This window comes from Grus americana, chromosome 1 (genome assembly GCF_028858705.1).
Source record: "Grus americana isolate bGruAme1 chromosome 1, bGruAme1.mat, whole genome shotgun sequence".
NCBI classification, from domain to species: Eukaryota; Metazoa; Chordata; class Aves; order Gruiformes; family Gruidae; genus Grus; species Grus americana.
In genome coordinates this window covers 116509264-116528579 of record NC_072852.1, presented here as the reverse complement: position 1 = coordinate 116528579, position 19316 = coordinate 116509264, and the positions used below count along the sequence as shown (strand labels likewise).

Genomic DNA, 19316 nt, shown 5'->3' with positions numbered 1-19316 from the left:
TCCTGGGTCTCCCATAAGAAGCCTTTCCAGAGAGCGAAATTCAGTGGCCTCTGTTACACCAAAAGTTGCAGTATAGATGAAAATCTATATTTATTTGGCACCCTGAGACTTTTCTTAGAATTGGGTTTCTACAGAGGGGAGTGATTCCTTCCCCCAGAAAAGGCTTTATTTTAGGAAGTTCTTAGTTAACTTCTGTTCCTGTTGGATAATTGTCCTTCTGCTCCCATCCTTCTCGTTTTCTCAACTTGCAAGGTGTCTCTATTTTCACAGCTTAGTAAAGCTTCTGGTCCTGCCCTTGTTGACCTCTATGTGGACCTGCTGAGCAGCTTGCTGTGCCGGGGAAATCAGATAGAGTTGGATAATCAGCAGAAACGAGAAAAGCATCAGACTGAATCAGATCTCTTCATGGATGAGGAATCTCTGATTATGGAGGAGTCTTCAAATGACAAGGTACCAAATCCCTTGATATGCAGGCCAGAAGCTCACTTGTTAGTAAACTTTGATTTGATTTATTCTCTCAGAAAATAGTCTTAGGTTTTGCTGGACCATTAATTAAAGGAAAAGATCTTAAACGTGAACAATTTTTGAGCACAAATTATGTTAATATGTTTTCACTGATCACCAAAATATGGAACTGGCTAAACGTGACAGAGACTAGGGGATCTAGCAGGGATCAGGCTTTGTGAGTGGTGTGACTTGATAATAATCATGAGGATTTCTAGGATTTCAATTAGGATTAAAGTGTCCCTATTGCACGCTCGCTGTAAAAGGTCTTGAATAGGATTTTACTGCTTTTGCCAGGTCCTCAAAAGGGCAGGGAGCAAACATGATATCGTACATACGCTGTGTATTTCACAGAGTTGTATTGAATGGAAACAGGTTGATGCAGAGAGATGCTGTTAAGGTCTAGGAGGAACTCTTAGGAACTTTGAGCATGTGGTCCAGCAGTTACAAAACTACTGTCTAGAGATTTCACCAAGCTGCATCATCCACAGTCTCACCCCTAAGCTGGAATATGGTCAGGAGAGGTCCTGACAGAGATTGCTCACCTTTGCAGAAGAAATTCTATTCCCTGAGCCCTGTGTAAAGCCCAGTTATGAAAATTATGTATTTGAAGGAGTGAATTTTTGCCCCAGTTTTATCGGTTCTGTGAATTTGTGGAGGTTAGAATGGAATTGTATTGACAAACCCCAGAACATACAGTTTTCCCCTGGAAATGCTTAGACATGTGGAGAATGTTGAGTGAAGGTGTGCCTCCCACATCATAAATCATGGAAGAATAGTATTTATGTGCTTGTAATTTGTTAATATTTTTAATCCTCTGACCAGTTAATAGACAATTTCGTGTTCAGTAATGGTAATAAACACACTCTACAAAATAGGCAGATGAATGATTTTTTTTTTCCCCAAACTATAATTATCCATTCAGTGATATTGTTATACCCATTTGTTACAGACACTAGAAGATACACTCATGCTGATTTTCAGACATCCTACGCTGGAGAGTTGGTTCCTGGCTTTAGAGCAACGTTCTCTTCCTCAGCACAGTTTAAACCCTGTCACTGTGAAGCTCCTGTCAGCTCACCTCAATTCTGGTGTGCTCCAGCTATTGAAAATGGGTGCCCCGATGTTGCAGAGCATGGATCACAAACGTGTGTTATCAAAGTATTTTGAAGCTGTCACAAAAAGTGTCTTGAAAGAGCTACAGGCTGTGGGGAAAGGCAGGAGCCAGGTCTCTCCCAAGAAGTCTCACCAGCTGGAGGCTCTGGAGGAATTGCAGATATACATGGCTGCAGCTCAGCTGAAGGAGATCACTTCAGCCATGCTGGGACTTCCTGAGATGAGCTTGACTACTCAGAAATCTGAAAAATCCCCTAAAAAAGGGAAACAATTAAGCTTCTATGGACAGATTTTGGTGCAGCTGCTCACAGACAGCTACCAAAGGCAGCCCCAACAAGGAGAACTACTGCTATCCACAGAGCACATTAAAACTTTGGGGATATTGATGTCAGCATCAGCCAGCAAAGATCTTGAGAAAGTTTTCCTTCAGGCTCTCCAAAGTGAGCCAGTCCTTGCCCACGCAGTCAGTGTAGAGGTGCACATTCACTGCCTTAATCAGAGGTCAGAAACCTCCCTTGCCATTGTGGGCATGCTGATAAAACACTGTAGGACCCACCTGCTGCAGTTTGAGCTGTGGTGTCTGAGCAGTGACACGGGAAAGTACCTCAGGAAAAACATGGAGAGCTTTCTTCCGCTCATTAATATGTATTTGCAATGCAGAGACCAGTATGATTTCACTCGACCTTCCACAGGTAAAGCCACAACTGATCCCTATTTGTGTTTCAGGAGGCCAAATTCTCATTGTAGGCTCTGCTGTCCTTAAAGTCTTGGATCCTCTACACAATAAGTAGAGGTGCTAAAAGTTATGTGTCTAACTAACGATTCTCTTATAAGCACCTCTGCAGCATAAAAGGTAAAGGACTGTAATGAAGCTTGCCTGTTAGACTGAAACAAAGTACTCTTACAGTTGCTGTTGCCCAGTTTTCTCTTTTGAAGCCCTTATTTAATACCTAGTGCATATGAAAATCTGTCTTCATGCTTATCTTGGTTTAGTATAGGAGGTAAAAACTTTTCTTGGGCAGAGATAGAACACTATCTGGTGAGTGGAATGCCATAGCCATATGGTTTTGCAGAACGTAAGCTTTCACTTTTATAAGTGTAAGAGTCCAAAACTTTCTTCTAAAATAAATCTCCAAATATAGCTTCCTACAGTAATGCCTTCCTAAGCTGGCTGTCCAAAACTTTCCAAACCAACAGCAGCATTACATTGACAAGACTGTTAAATTTTCTACGAGCAAAACTATAAGTTAGGATTCAACTCGACAGAACAGGATCACTTTTAATTTCATTTCTCTTACTGCATAGAAACGTGAACAGCAACAGAAACAGGCTGACTGTAGTGGTTGGTGGGGAAGGCTACCTGTATCTAGGAGAATTTCAAGTAGTGAAAAGACCTTATCAGCACACAGGAGGGTGGAGGATGGTTCAAGAACTAAGCCTTTCTCTAGCACCTAATACACACCAGTGGTTTCGTGCTTGAACATTAGAAGGGGAAACTGCTGTCTGACTGACTTGATTTATAAAGTATCTGTCAGCTGTCTGTTGATGTGAGAGAAAATTTCCTTTGAGCCCAGGGTCATGGAACTGGTAAAGGTTTCATCCTTCCTGAGACACAACGACAAGGCTTCTTATCAGGAAGTTGTCCCTCTTGTGAAGGTCTGCTTTGTTTGCCCATGTCTAGTCGTTTCAGCAAGTGGTTGTCTGGTACATATGCTAAACACTTCCTAATGGTGCTGTGAAGCAATACAGAGCACGCTTCTCTGTTGCATATGAGCAGCTACTGTAATATAATTTCCTAGAAACTAAGTAATCTGGGCCTTGATTAGAAAAGTGATTTGGGATTTCTGTAATTATAAGTCTGTTGTGGCTTAACACGCTTAGATGGTGGAACCTGTGCCCCCTGCTCTCTCCCAACAGTTGTCTCAGCTGTTACACCTGTCTTGAGGAAAGCTCTGTGGAAGGAGCTCTGCAGTGTGTTTCAAGACACAGAAGTGTCACGTGAGACCACTGTGAAACTGCAAGTCCTTTCAAAGTTGTTGCCATCTTCAGAAAGCAAAGGGCTGCGAAACCTTATTGACCTGCTTCCTGCTGCTCTTGAGAAAGCAGAAAATAACGAGAGGTAGGCAAATCCAGTTGCCCTGTTTCAGCACTTGGTTTGTCCTATAAAGCATTGTGATAGATATGTATGAATGCAAATATTGTGAACAGTAGTAGCATCCTCTTCTCAGAGAATCTGTCACTTTACGCTTTGGCAGCAAGATGTCTTTATCGTAAGATATCTTTACATAAAAGCATGTTACAACATTAAAAAATAAATATCCTTCTGCAGTTGGACAGTGGCAGATGCTATATCTAGAGTGCTTGAAAACTCTGAAGAGCTGAATTCCTGGAGGAGACGCCTGTTATCAGCCTGCATGAAGGGGTTAATTGTCATGTACAGCAGCAGTAAAGATGAAAGAAAGCAAGAAGTGGAGAGGTCCATGCTGCTGAGGCTAGAAGAATTATTGGTGAGACTTCTTTTTATCTGCACTGCTAGAATGTGACACTGTGCATATGTGTTATTGTGCTCTTGTATCTTGGGTAAATATAGATTGTACTTTATTTTCTGTTTTATGGGTTATGGCTTCTATGGGCTTTTAATAGCTTTTGCATAGTTAACTTAGCTTGAGAGTCCTTTATAAGAAGCAGTTTTGAGTTGTTCTTGATGATGACTTTCTGCTAACAGTCCCTTTTGAAAATCAGAGTTTGAGGTATTCAAGAGTTAAAAATCAAAGGTTGCCAATGGATGTTTTTATTTAAAAAAAAAAAAAGTGATAGAGATACTTCCGACAAGACCCTCCTGCCACACCCTCTGAAATCTGTGGCAGAAATCCAGTTGATCATAGATAGAAGTTCAGACTTTGATCATAAAGGACACTACTTGATCATTCCCTCTGTACTACTGTTTCTTTTGTAGTTCAGTAAGGTAGGCAGATCCATGAAGGTCTCTGCAGGCAGTGAATGCCTTTAATCTCTTGCTGGCTTCTGGTGAGATTCCCTTTTAGGACATGATTGATTGTACAGGACAAGAGTCTTGCAGGACCTATGGGGCCACCTCATAGCGTTCATCCTGATGGTGTTCACAGGCCTGACGAGGTTAGCACCTACCATTACCGGGACTGCTGGCATGTGCAGCTGTCAGTCTTAAAACTGATTGTTGTTTACTGTGGTTTATAGCGTTTCAGGAAAGATCATTTTTTGTAAAGGATGCATGCACCCAGCCACCCCTGTTTGTCACATGCACAGGTTGGTTAGCTTAAGCATGTTGTAGAGGTACAAAAACCTAGTCTCTGGTTTTGACTTGCTGACTTTTTATTCCTTTCACACTTTGGGAGTGTGAAGAGTTTCAAGACTCTGGGGGTTTTTTTTGGTACCTACAGACCAGCTTGCTTTTTAATTCCATACAGCCCATATGCTCCCTTGCTCTCAGGACCAACAAAATGAGACTTGCAGTTTCATTTGAATCGGGGTGTAGGATTGTTGTATCCAAGAGCTTTCTTCCCTGTTAACCTTTCATCATCCCACCTGAGTGTTTGGCTTGCATATTATTAGTGTGTCTGTCGAACAAAAATTGCTGGTCTTGATGATCTGTAGAAGCTTTGTGTGCTAAATGTAAACATCTATTTTTACTTACTACATGCACAGCACTTTGTTGAAGAAGTGGACCCAGATGACTGGTACAGCCTTGTGAAGACAGGACTCAAGTAAGTAATTCTGAGATGCACCAAAGGTGCTGTAGAAGGTCCAGTTCTGTTCACTTGACCTTGCCCTGCATTATACTGGAAACAACCTGTCTCCCTTGAATTCAATCAGATTTGACAATGCTCCTTGTTTCTCAGGATGTGCTTTGTCACGTCCACTGGTTTTATTGGAGCCTGAACCTGCACAACTGCAGGCAGATTTGGATTTTATGCTCCTGTTAGCATAACTAAGATAGCTAAGTAGATAGCTGGACTAGCTTCTTTTTGACTGGCATAAAGAAGATTTATGTTCGCATAACTTCTTTTTTATTTATTTAAGGTATTTCTTAAATACAGATCATATGAAAACAGAATCAGATCTTTTACCTTTAAATGTAAATCGTTTAAATAAAAGAAATAAAAAGTAGTTTAGTTTTAAAACTAAATTAAAATTTAAAAAAAAACCTCAACGAAAATAGTTTAGTTTTAAAATAATCTTAGCTTCTGTAGAGGTAGAAGTGTTAATCTGAAGGGTTGCTGTCTGAAGGGTTAGTAGGCAATCCTTTATTAAGATCAGTGCACCTACAAGAGTGACTGTGTGTGATGATTCTCCTTTCTTTTCTATAATTAAGATAGTGTAGCTTAAAAAAAAAAATCAAAACAGCTCAGGAAAAGAGGTGTATTTTTAAAATTTGTTCTGGTTTTACTAAGTTCACTTTCTTTGCAAAGTTCTGATTTCTTAAACAGGTTTTTTTTTTTTCGAAGCAGCTTTCCTTTTGGATGGGGTCTAACTTTTCTGTGATCCTTGCTTCTAAAGGTACCGCTACACAGACGAAGCATTTTTGAAAGTCCTGAATATTGCTATTCAGTTATTATACAAGAAAGAATCCTCACTTAGTCAGAGATTAGTCAAGCTCTCCAAACTTCACATGATGGTCACGCAGCACTCTCTATTTTTGTCAGCCATACTGAGGTCAAGAGAAGAAGATGGCACAAACACCCAGACGAGAGGTATTTTTTTTCTTCCCTTTAACTATATTTAGTAATCTTGTCTTTCTTGCATTATATTCATCCAGTAACCTATCCACCTACATATACTTGCAGAGTTATTAAACAATTCCAGAATATTAGCATTTAGTTTTAAATTCTACCTCTACTTGGATCCAAATGTTGTATTCATTTTATGGTTGCTGGTTTTAAACACTTATTTTTTTTTTCAAAACTACTGAAAAAGTGGGTTTGGATTTATTTGTTTTTTAACACTGTTGATATCTTGAATTGATTCTTCTGGTTTTTGTGAGGCTGTTAGGGTAAGATCACTGAAGTGCGTGTGGGTTCTGTCAGAAATGTGTGTGACAGAGGCCCTCATTTTACAATAGGTTGACACAGAAGATTTTAAGTTGATTTTGCAAGTTGTATCAAAAATGTTAAGTTAATTGATGTATGTTTGATATTGTAACCTTTTATGAGGAATACCCTTCCATGAGTAATAGAAATTGGGTGATGTGTAGACTTGGCTTTGTTTCTTTATGTCTGCCAACTGAAATACTACCTGACCTTGAAGCAATCATTAAATCTACATAGACCTCAGCTTTTTCCCAGTGTACAGGGCTTTGAGATTCAGTGATTGAAGGAGATGTATAAGAAAAGGGGAGGAAATGAGGGCAGCATTTTGATAACAAATTTTGTGTATATCAGTGAGCAATGTGTAAACAAACTTCAAAGTTTTAAATCACCTGAAAAGAGCTAAAAGCTCTTGTGAAGTCACAAATGTAGTGAAATTAAAAATAAGTGGTAGGTTTTGCTGCATACTGTAAGTGTTTTACCTTTTGAATGTATTTCTGTAAAGCAGCAAGATGGATTCTTTGAGGCTGGCTAACTTCAGTAATTCAGAAACTTGGTGTCAAGAGTGCATTCATTCAGGCTGTTGTATTTATAATCTGTTTTGTTTTGACATGCATTTTTATATTCCTGTAGATACTAGGTGAAAAAGCCCATGCCTTTTCAGATACTGGGAGTAAAGAAATCTGGATTCAGGTCTTGAATCTGCCACAGATACCCTATTTGCCTTTGAGTAATCTGATCACCTGTTTGATCTGTTTCTCAGCTGGTTCTAAAATAAAGGTGGATAATTTTTGTATGCCCCAGGTCAGAGTTCCTGTAGCTTGCTAACTAATTGGATTCTGCAGTGATGACCCCTGTTTAAATGCACAGTGTAGAAAGATTTTGATAATTTACTGCAGGTGGGGTGTGAACTTAGAAGTTCTTGCTGTAACTTCTTGAGTAGCTTGGGGAGGTTGCTGGGATGTCTGCCTTTACTCTGTGCAACTCCTGAGCTAATTTGAGATGCCCTCTTAGGAGAGGAGGGAGCTGTGGTGTGGTACGATAGGGTATAGCACTTCTTTTTAACCAGAGAGCAAATGTGTACACGTGGAAAGTTTCTGCAGGGTAGTATGCCACATTGTGGACCTCACACTAATGTTTGTGTGTCCAGCTTGGAAATACTGTTTTAACTTCTTCAAAAAACCCGTTGTTCCACTTGAATTAAATGCATCATAATCATCTTTTAGTGTAGTCTGGGAAATGGTATACGTGGGGGGGGATATTCATGTATGCACTAACTGAGAGAGCAACAAAGCTAAAGCTGTGTTTTTATTTCAGAGGCCTTGGTGGATATCCTGCTGACAGTTGTGAAACTCAGCCCTTCTCTGTGTGAGAGCAGTCACCTTGCCGTGTTGTTGGGTGCCTACGGGGCTACACTGAGTGCTGTAGGTAAGTGTGTTAGCCTGGGAAAGGTGCTTCCTTACTAGATCTGGTTTTCATCTTCACAGGTGACTGACTTTGCGTTTCATCTTGTTGTTTAGATCAGAAGATACTGCTACTGCTTCAGTTCTATGAGAAGAATAATCAAAGTCTTATAAATTCCAGGTAAGCTGACCACCTTCCTTTGTTGAACTAACTACACACAAATAAGCAGTCTCACAATTGGCATTTTTCCACGGTCTTATTTTTAACTGAGATAAACAATGAGTAAGGTCAAACCTAGATGTGAATATTGCTTTTGGAAACATTTTCCCTATGTATTTCCTATTCTTAACGTATGTGGTGGGTTGACCCTGGCTGGAGGCCAGATACCCACCAAAGCCGCTCTATCGTTCCCCTCCTCAGCTGGGCAGGGGAGAGAAAATATAACGAAGGGCTCATGGGTTGACATAGGGACAGAGAGAGATCGTTCTCCAGTTACTGTCACGGTTAAAACAGACTCAACTTGGGGAAAATTAATCTAATTTATTACCAAGCAAACAGAGTAGAGTAATGAGAACTAAAACCAAATCTTAAAACCCCTTCCCCTCACCCCTCGCTTGTTCCCAGGCTCAACTTCATTCCTGATTTCTCCACCTCCTTCCACCAGCGGCACAGGGGGACGGGGAATGAGGGTTGCGGTCAGTTCTTCTCCTGTTGTCTCTGCTGCTCCTTCCTTCTCAGGGGGAGGACTCCTCACACTCTTCCCCTGCTCCAGCATGGGGTCCCTCTCATGGGAAACAGTCCTCCACAAAATTCTCCAACGTGAGTCCTTCCGGTGGGCTGCAGTTGTTCATGAAGTGCTCCACTGTGCGTCCCTTCCACAGGGTGTAGTCCTTCAGGACCAGACTGCTCCAGTGTGGGTCCCCCACAGAGTCACAAGTCCTGCCAGCAAACCTGCTTCAGTGTGGGCTCCTCTCTCCACGGGGCCACAGGTCCTGCTAGGAGCTTGCTCCAGCGTGGGCTTCCCATGGGCTGCAGGGGGACAACCTGCCTCACGATGGTCTTCTCCATGGGCTGCAGGGGAATCTCTGCTCCAGCACCTGGAGCACCTCCTCCTCCCCCTCCTGCACTGACCTTGGTGTCTGCAGAGTTGTTCCTCTCGTATCTTCCCACTCCTCTCTCCCAGCCCCAAAGGCACTACCACTGTTGCTGATGGGCTTGGCCTTGGCCAGCAGCAGGTCTGTCTTAGAGCCGGCTGGCATTGGCTCTGTCAGACACAGGGGAAGCTTCTAGCGGCTTCTCACAGAAGTCACCCCTGTAGCCACCCACACCCCTCGTCCCTCCCCCAAAACCTTGCCATGCAAACCCACTGCAATGTAATTCTTGTGTTGCCCAGACTTTTGGGTGTCTATGGATTGGGTGAGGAACTGTGTCATTTTAGTAGTACCTCACTCTCCATAGTAAGAACCCACTATAGGGATTTCATCACAGATGGAGGCCAAAGCACAAGTTGCTACTGTAGGATTCCTTCTCTGTTCCCTTGGGATATAGGATTCGTTACTTAACACAGCCCTCGCCCTTTTCAGTTATCTTGCCCCTGTATGCATGATATTTGGCTCTGGTGCTTTGATGGAGAGGGGAGGAATGTGCCAGTGGAGGAGTGATGTATAACCTCTTGCATTAACACATGTATTGTTAGGTTTGGGGTACTTACATGGTATCAGTGCCTGCCTTGTCTTTCACCAGTCTGGACTGTAGCTCTCCTTATAGCACAACCTTGCAATATATCTACGTGCTTTATAAGAGAGAACCAGGTATTACATAAAATAGTTTCTTTTCAGGCCCTGTGCCCAAGCAGTCCACGGGAAAGTCTGTTGCTAACAGTTCTTACGTACGCTGATGTTTTTGGTCTGCCTTGCTCAAATGCACTTTTCTGTCTTTAAGGTATGGGCATAAATATTAACAGCAATGCAAGAACACTGGCTCAGGCAGTTGAGGCAGGACTGGACTCTGAATTAAGAACTTCCCTTAGCTTTGAGAATATAGATAATCCTTGCAGCCTGTGAAGGAGGACAGGAAATGAAGGTTCTTGTTAGCAGGGAATCGAAGTGGCTTTCAGAAGCCAGGGCTCTGGCGCTAGCTGCATCCTACATAAATCTTTACTGAAAGTGTTTGCAAATGGGAGGGTGTTATGTGAGAAGGAGACTGATTTCAGAGGTAGTTAGGTCCCAAAACTTTTGTAACCTTTTCAAAGGAGAAACAATTTCATACTGTGCCCTGAGGTGAATTGGTAGCCAGATGCTCGGTTAGACTTGATCCCAGCACTGAAGAGTTTGAGTGAATACAGACACCGTTCAGGAAAAATGCTGTACGGGGAACCCAGCAGAGCCCAACTTGTGTTACAAACGGGAGATGTCAGGTTCTGAGTGATAAGAAGCCTAACACCGTCCCTCCAGCTGCCTCGCTGACAGGGAGGCATGCTGCTGGCAGTACTCACCTAATAAATGACAATATCAATAGCACTCTAGGCACAATGGCAAAGTAAGTGGGGCCTAAGGAGCAACTCAGAGGAGGAGAGTGAGGATTTATGTTTTACTGAACCACTGAGACACTGGTTTGAAATATGGATTGCATTTGAGACAACCTTGTTTGACCAGGTCTAGATCACTGTCTCTTCATGCAGCTGCTATCATGCTTCTGTGCATTTATAGCTTAAATAAAAAAGCGTTTTTTTCTGAGACAGTAGTTCTGACTTGGATTAATGGGGTAGGAAATAGTTAATGAGACACCCTCAGACTGAATTTGAAAAGCTTTTGGATGGATGAAAAAGGTGTTGCCAGGGAAACGAGTTCTAGTTTCAAGTTCCCACAGGATAATAAGTACAAGTGAAGGGAAAATTTAAATACTAATTTATATCCTCTGTAATTGCTTTTCACTCAGTGCTAGCAGTCTGTTGACTAATGCCTTTACTTTTAACAATGTTTAAGAATCCTGCTATGGGGTCCAGCCGCTGTGGAGCATCACAAGACTTGCAAGAGTCTAGGGAAGTCACTATGGCAGCAGCCAAGCATGGAGGAGATTCTGTGTCTGCTAGACCGAGAAAAGATGATGAGGACAATTCTGTCTTTCCCTCAGCATCGCCGTCTTCTGTCATCACAGGTGCTTTGGTTCAGACTGCTGAATTACCCTCCTTTTGATGTAGAAAGAGAGTCTTTCACTTTAGTCATTGCTTTCTTGCATTCGTGTAATACATTGCATTTTGTTTACATCAGGAGAGTAATTTAAATTCATAGGAGGGATGGAATTAATTATTTAGGAGCACTTTTCAAATGAAATGCAATATATGGACCATAGTTCCACAGTTCAGCAAGGCCAAGTGCAAGGTCCTGCACGTGGGTCAGCGCAATCCCAAGCACAACTACAGGCTGGGTGGAGAATGGATTGAGAGCAGCCCCGAGGAGAAGGGCTTGGGGGTACTGATTGATGAGAAGCCCTACATGAGCCGGCAGCGTGCGCTTGCAGCCCAGAAAGCCAACCATGTCCTGGGCTGCATCAAAAGAGGGGTGACCAGCAGGTCGAGGGAGGTGATCCTGCCCCTCTACTCCCCTCTTGTGAGACCCCACCTGGAGTACTGCATCCAGCTCTGGGGGCCCCAGTACAGGAGAGACATGGAGCTGTTGGAGCGAGTCCAGAGGAGGGCCACGAAGCTGATCAGAGGGCTGGAGCACCTCTCCTCTGAGGACAGCCTGAGAGAGTTGGGGTTGTTCAGCCTGGAGAAAAGAAGGCTCTGAGGAGATCTAATTGCGGCCTTCCAGTACCTGAAGGGGCCTACAGGAAAGCTGGAGAGGGACTGGTTACAAGGGCATGGAGTGACAGGACAAGGGGTAATGGCTTTAAGGTGAGGGAGGGTAGATTTAGATTAGATATTAGGAAAAAATTATTTACTAAGAGGGTAACCAAACTATTCTCTGATTCTGTGACCACATCTTGTCGGCAGGCATGATTGTCCAACATTGCAAAGATTGCCATACATAAGTGAGACCAGAGTTTGACTTTTAAACAGGCTGAGGATCCGCTGACAACTGACTCTTCAGTCTTTGATACAATTTGCTGACACGTTTCTATACCTGTTTGGGCTAGTCAGGGGAAGTCGTTTTGGAACCCTGATGGTGAAAATCGGATTTAAACCCAAGTCTCACCCTGTGTTGTGTTATATTTGGCAAGGTTTAGTACTGGCTGCTTTATATTGGGATGAGGTGGTTGGGGAAGTTTGAAACCAAGCTGGAAATTGGTGTTGTTCCTTACAAATACTGGTTTGGATTTGGTTTCAGGAGGTACAAGAATCACTATATAGAGATGAAAGCGTCAAGAGTCTTGATGACTTCTATGATCCTCGTTTTCTACTTCAGCTCTTTAGTGAACTGACCAGACCAGGTAAAGTGAATGTTTCTCTTTGATATTTAGCATCATTTTACTCTGCTGTGGGAGCTGCATGGCTCCATCTGTAGCTCTGTTATTCTCAATCGAAGAACCAATACTACAAAGATATTATATATGCCTGGCTTTGGAGAGAAGAAACGTACACCATTTAACCACCTACTGCATTGCGTTGTAATTTTATGAATGACTTAAAAAGTAACAAGGTATAATTGGGATTAAAGCTTTTGGGTTTTTTTAAAAGCACTTTTCCAAATAATGCAATCTATCTAGTGAGATTTGGCTACTCAGAGCAACATAGCAGCAGGCGGACATTCCTGCCAAGCTGCTCTTGTCTAGACGACGAGGTGCTCCCTCATAGCTCTTTTAAATGTAGTGGGTTAACCCTGTGTAGAGGGACTGATTTGCTTAAGATGAGGAGAGGATTTTAAACTGGAACTGGAAACAGCTTGGAAGAGACAAAAAGCAGATAAATCTTTATGTTCTCTGATCTGTCGAACAGCAACCTGTATATCACAAAACCCAGCACAGTGTAATTATAAAATAGCGTAAGAGGGATCAGTAGAAAATATTCCCGACTGGAAGGTTGTATTTTTTTTTTCTGGTGAATGTGTAGAGCTGTATTCTGCATCAGCTATTGTGTCACAGCAACGTGATGAGCAAAGCAGCCATGGAAGAGATGCCGATTATGGTTAAACCACTATGTAGTTACAGCTGGATTTGGCTTTCCACAACGATAACATCAGAAGCAACTGGCAGGCTGATAACTATATTTCAGTGAGATCATACTTACAGTCCTTCTTTGTTCACCTACACCCTTTTATAGTACAGTACCTGTATTGTGTGGTCTTAGCCTATACTTAGTTACAGTTGTAAGCCGCTCTGTATAATTTTGACAGTAGTAAAAAGAACTGTGTTTTAGTTTACTGAGGGAGGAAAAAGGTACCAGAACTATTTGATGTTTTGCGGTAGGAGAGATCTTAGACAATCCAGTTAATGCTGGGTCTTTGAGATTATTATTGATGAAGAGCATGGACAGCCAGTGTCTTTTGAAGCTGGGTGTAATAGTTGGCAAACACACTGCTGTGATGCACCTGTCATTATCACCCACCACCTGGAGGTCACCACCGTAACTGGTGGGAGGGATTCGGTGTTGGTCAGCCTCAGCAGTGCCACAGTCAGCCAGCAAGGATGGCCGCTGGTGCGGGCAGCAGTGGGGCTGAGAGACTTCTTGCACATCGTGTTTTATCGTGTTTTTGCGGAGCTGTGGAGGCAGTGGCTGTCCCCACATAGGCTGACTCTTAAACTGGAGAGGGGAAAAATTGTGCTCTTAACTGCTTCATGCTGAGTGAGAGAGTCTGTGTCCTAAGAGATACATTTTTTAAAGAGCCCAAGTGATTTATGAGTTCAGGTCCCATGGCGCTTTTAAACCATGTCAGCTGCTTTTGGAATTCCCAATTCCTCTTTATTTATTTGCTCTTTGTACTGGCTGCACGGTGCCCTGTGCACAGATGTTATATAACTGCTGAATTTATAAACATAGACTTATTGCACAGTGTTTCATGCTCACTGTGTGAAAAGTGTTTTATGCTCACTGAGTAAAAAGTAAGTCTGGAGTTGGGCAGATAGCAAGTTCTGTCTAACTTTAGCTCTGATAAGCATCTTGTGGAAACCTTTTCCATCATGGTTCTCAAGGTACTTAAAACAAACTGTATGTCAGACATAGAATTAACTTTTTTTTTTAATAATAGCTTGTTATTTTATATTAGTTGTTGAATGCACTCTTCAAGGTCAGCCGGATGGAAAATATTTCCACTGCATGTTTGCAGTGAAAGAAAGTTTTCCAAATAAATCTTTCTGTGACCAGCATGAACTTTACTGCTGAAGTGAGAACGTTGAATTTCACTGTGTGATACCGTCCCATAAAATCATCCACTCTGTCTGTCTAGTTGGTGTACATTAGTAGTTCTCGAGAACTGCAGTCTCCCAGAGAGCCATGGGGTGGTTTGCTGTGAAAGGGCATACAACACGTATTTGATCCTGTACTGAAGAGGGGTTGTCGTACAGGCCAGGGCTATGTGTGAGATGTCTGTAAGTGATGGCGAATCTTCTGCAGGCAGACGAGTTTTAGATCATCTTTGCATGTTCACTTGGGATTCAACAGCAAGCGTCCATTTCCCAGTGCTTACCTTGCACCCTTGCATCTTGCCTGAAGAGTGGGAAGCATGGGGTTGCTTTGCCACAGGCAGAGGGTAGCAGAAGACATAGATTAGGTGTTTCTCTGGGCTCTGTTTCTCTTTCTCCTGCCCTGTTGTTGCTATTCATCTCACCATTTTTACTTTGGCAGTCAGGTGGTAGTCTTGCCCAGTGCCTGGAAGTAGAGGGGAGTAGAGCTGTAGCTGTACATGCTCTGGTGATGTGAGAGGTATCCCATGCTAACAAACGAGGGATCTTTTCACTCACTTGGAGAACGATTGAGGCGTTTCGCCTTGAACCAGTTAAACCTGATGTGCTTTGGTGAGTAGTGGTGTAGGGAAGTGTACAGTAATTGCTAGTATTGAAATAACTTGTAAAACCACTCACTGAAAAGATCTGTTATTGCAATTCAGCGATGCCTTTGCATTGGTAACATAGCAGCGGGCTGGTTGGGAGACAGTGCCGGGAGATGGAGACCCTGCCGTTGCCTGGCCCATAATCAGCAGAGCTGGGTGTGAAACTGCCAGGCACAAAATTGAAGTAGGAGTTCTGGCAGTTGAGGAAAAGATGAGAGAAACAGTCCAGCTGCTGGTGCGGGGACATAAATAATCTGTGATTTTTTTTTTTTTTTTTACATAAATATATATAATATCTATTTTTATATATATATATTTTTATATATATATTTTAGTTGTGTGTGGGTGGTGGTGGGGGAGGAAATCCATGGACCAAAAATAGGTACTTGTCAGTAAGCCTACAGCCTCTTCTTAAATTGGAATATTTGTTTCTCAGAAACTTCCTGTTGACCTTCAGTGTGAATTACAACAAAATATGTGAATATCGTTGCTAAACTCAGAACCACAATACATTTGCACTTTAGCTAGTAAAATATAACTGAGTTGCCATTGTATCTCGTTATTGGTGAATGGAATAGAAATAGCACAGGAGATATTCTGGAGGTTTTACATCAAGTCATTTCTAGCCATCAGTGGGTAAAAATGGCACGAACTCCTCAAAACACACAGCCCTCAAATGTTAAACTTTACATCCTGATGGCAAAATGCTATGGAAGAGAAATGTTAGATTCAAGGGCGTGTTTTCTGTTTGGTTGCTGTTCATTGCTGGGTTTTGTTTGTCCCAGAAGGGCATAGGGGTACAGTTTAGTACTTTGCTTGGAACATGTCTTACCAGCAGAATCACTCATGCCTGCATGGTAACAACTGGTGTGGCTGATGTCTTGGTTATGTATTATTCTCCTGTCTGTTCTATTACAGAAGCTCTTTAGTACAGATAGGCTTTTCATTGGTTATGCTGATCTTTTTTTCAGGCACAGACTTATCAAGTGCCCAGACAATGTTTTCAGGAGGAGAGTTTTCCCTCTTGTTCTTCTTTGTACTTAACTTCCCTGAAACAGCGAGATATGTGATGTCTTTACAGAATTTATTCCTAACTTTGCATGATCTAGCAGGCAAAATCGTCTCTGTCTCATGTGAATGAGACTAACACCATTTATTTCAGCTCAGGCAAAGAATTCCTGTTCAGAGTGATTTGCAGAATGCCTTTGTCAGCCGAAGGAACTTTCGGCATGTAGTGAAGTAATAGTTTGTAGGGGTAGATCTACAAATTGGTGTTTATGAATAGAAGTTTCGTTAAGGATTATAGTGCTGTTACATACTCTGTGACATGTCAGTATAATGCACTGGGTGTTTCTCTTTTGTTTTTTCCCTCTTCCTACACAGAGTGTGTAGTGGCATGTCACAAGTTTGTTGAAGTCAATGCCCTGGGTCTAACAGTAGCTGCCCTTAGCAGTTATGATTCCAACATGAGAGCAGCTGCGTATTTTGTCCTGGCTTCCTTTCGTTCTCATCTGGAAGGAGGTCGTTTTCCAGAGAAGAATCAGGTAAGACTGAGCTCAGTTGATAGTTTGCCAGGTTAGACATTTTGGGTCATGGACCTTTATGGAGGAGTTACTGCTCTACTCATCCATCTACATGTGGATGGTGAGAGAGCTAAAGGAAGCTTTGTATCCTCTATTCCATTGTTTCTTCTCTATCGCTTTGTGTTTCCTCATGTTATAATCAGTGGGCAGAAAAAGAGGTAAAATGTGTTTTAGAAATTCTTAGGAATTATATTTGTAGGAATGGAAATCCTCATGGGATCAGCATTTGATTTATGGCCTATGAAATACTGTAAAAGCTTATTTATGTATTCACACTCTCCTGTTGTATTTGTTTGGGTTATGGTTCAAGCTTTTCTCCCCTGGGCTCTTGTGCCGCAGTTGCTGTATCTCTTGGATGCTGTGCAAAATGGAATCGGGCAGCCGAACCTCAGATTTACCTTCTCTTTGAGCCTCTACGTTGCTCGTGTGGCACAGCAGATTCTGAAGCCAGGTACTGGAACCTACTGTGCATGTAGAGCTCCCGGGGTGAGTCACTCTGCAGGGAGTAGTGTCCTTGGCCGGTTCTGGAAGATGAGATAGCTGTGACACTGGTGGGAGCCATGAAGTACGCTTTCCTGTGTTTCAAAGAAAAACTTTCTGTGCTTGTGTAGACTGCCTTACTGGAGAAGTGGGAAGTGCCATTTTGATTTGTGTACAAAACCAGTCTGATCCATCAGGAGTGAAGCCCACTACCTCCTCATAATTTTGGGGTGGAGGTGGGCAGGGGTCTAGACGAGTGAAACTAGATGAGTGCGCAGATCTGTTCAGCAGATCGGAGTAGGTTGGCCCGAGCGTCCTTTTGTCCTTAGACACTGAATCAACATAAGTCACTGGTGCAAAGGAGAATCATAGGATCAGGGAGTAGTTCAGTTTAGAAGGGACCTTGTGAGGTCTCTAGCTAAACCCTCTGCCCAAAGCAGGGCCAGCTGTGAGGGCAGACCGCTTTGCGCAGGGCTTTATCCTAGTAAACCTCCAGACCTCTAGACTGATCCTAGAAAGCCTCCAAGGATGGAGACTGTGCCGTCCCTCTGGGCAACTGGTTCCATTGCTCATGGTGGACATGTCTGGCCAGTAGGTTAAAAATTATGTTTGCCTAACATAGAATCATAGAATCATGGAATGGTTTGGGTTGGAAGGGACCTGAAAGACCATCTAGTTCCAACCCCCCTGCCATGGGCAGGAACACCCTCCACTAGACCACATTGCCCAAAGCCTCATCCAACCTGGTCTTAAACACTTCCAGGGATGGGGCCTCCACAACCTCTCTGGGCAACCTGTTCCAGTGCCTCACCACTCTAACAGTAAAGAATTTCTTTCTAATATCTAATCTAAATCGACCCTCCTTCAGCATGAAGTGTTAGGCTTGAAATCTGGAGAGATTTGCCTCCCACTTTGCCACAGATTTCTGTTTTGTCAATGAAGTAACGTTGGATTTGCTGAAATCAGAGCCGTGTTGAGTGTTTTATCTTTTCACTCGCTTTGCACACACTCTGAATGAGCTTTTCATGTTGGGGAAGAGAAGAGGAGGAACAGCCAACAATACAGTCAGCCTTAGAGCAGAAGGCCTTCTCACTGTAACTGATGTACTGTTCTGACAGCTAGCTGAAACACTGGAAAATACAGGCTCCATTTATTTTCTGCGTGGTTGTGTATTGTGAACGTTGTCCTCCTCCACAATACCCATTCTTTCTCTTCACAGAGGAGCACATTTATATAAAGGTAAACAGATTCCTTCTGTCACACCAGTATTTGGACCTGAGGAAAGTACCAGGGTTTTTCCAGCTTTTCTACAGTTTTGATTTTGAGGTAATGTAAGAAGCCCATCTTAGGTATCCACTAATTCTTTGGAAAATAATAGAAAAAAGCTGTAAAAATGCAATGATATCTTATTCTTCCACAGGTAATCAATTAGAGGCATATTTATTTTGTTTTATATCAGAATCAAAAGTATTATTTCTGTGTTTCTTAGTTGTTTTCTTAATAGTAACATATAATGAAATCATGAGTTGCACTGTGCGTGCTCTGTAAGCACAACAAACAGAATGCTCTGCCCTGGCTAGCTTATGTTCATATTTGAGTTTAGATTATTAATGTTGCGTTCAACCGAGGTATTTCAGAAACAGCAACTTTTAAAGTTCCATTATCAGTGCATATTTGGGTTGCAGAGTAACTGTTCCTGATGGATGTTATTAAATTTGATAGGGATGAAAGTTGAGAAGTCCAGAAAAAGCTGTTAAGCCCTGTGCTGGCACTCCCAGGGAACCAGGTTTTTTGTGCTCTTACAAGCAAGCATTATTTTGAAATGTCTGATGGTGGTATTTTTCTTATGGCTTCTAGTACAAAACCGAACGTGAGTGGATTCTCAGGTTTCTTGGAGAAGGGCTGCGTGATAAACATTGCTACGAGCTTTACGACTACCAGAGGATTTTCCAGGTCATTCTTTCCTTTTTCAACAGTCCTTTGTGTGATGAGGGCTCTCAGGTAAGAAATTAAAAAAAAAAAAAACCAAACAGGGAAAAAAACCCACAAAAAACCTCCAGACCACAAAAGTTTGCATGGTTTGAAGATCTTAAACAAATACAAAGCAGAAAGGAGAAGTTGACTCTTCCCTTGCCCTCTTGAAAATCTGTTCCCTGATGATTTTGTGTATGTGTGGAGGG

General features: G+C 42.4%; 1 protein-coding gene across 5 annotated transcripts in view; it reads left to right on the top strand.

The window, feature by feature from the left end:
- The window catches only part of URB1 (URB1 ribosome biogenesis homolog), a 54367-nt gene that overhangs the window by 28197 nt on the left and 6854 nt on the right, over positions 1-19316 (top strand). For 4 of the 5 annotated variants that reach the window (XM_054813450.1, XM_054813453.1, XM_054813451.1 and 1 more), the window contains 14 exons: positions 271-450; positions 1457-2312; positions 3538-3739; positions 3950-4127; positions 5305-5363; positions 6157-6350; positions 8001-8111; positions 8204-8267; positions 11072-11243; positions 12416-12518; positions 16457-16617; positions 16996-17107; positions 18356-18462; positions 18994-19137. In XM_054813450.1, coding sequence (XP_054669425.1) covers positions 271-450; positions 1457-2312; positions 3538-3739; positions 3950-4127; positions 5305-5363; positions 6157-6350; positions 8001-8111; positions 8204-8267; positions 11072-11243; positions 12416-12518; positions 16457-16617; positions 16996-17107; positions 18356-18462; positions 18994-19137 — 2643 coding nt within the window. The remainder of the gene's footprint in view (positions 1-270; positions 451-1456; positions 2313-3537; positions 3740-3949; positions 4128-5304; positions 5364-6156; positions 6351-8000; positions 8112-8203; positions 8268-11071; positions 11244-12415; positions 12519-16456; positions 16618-16995; positions 17108-18355; positions 18463-18993; positions 19138-19316) is intronic. The other variant, XM_054813454.1, reaches the window with a different exon arrangement.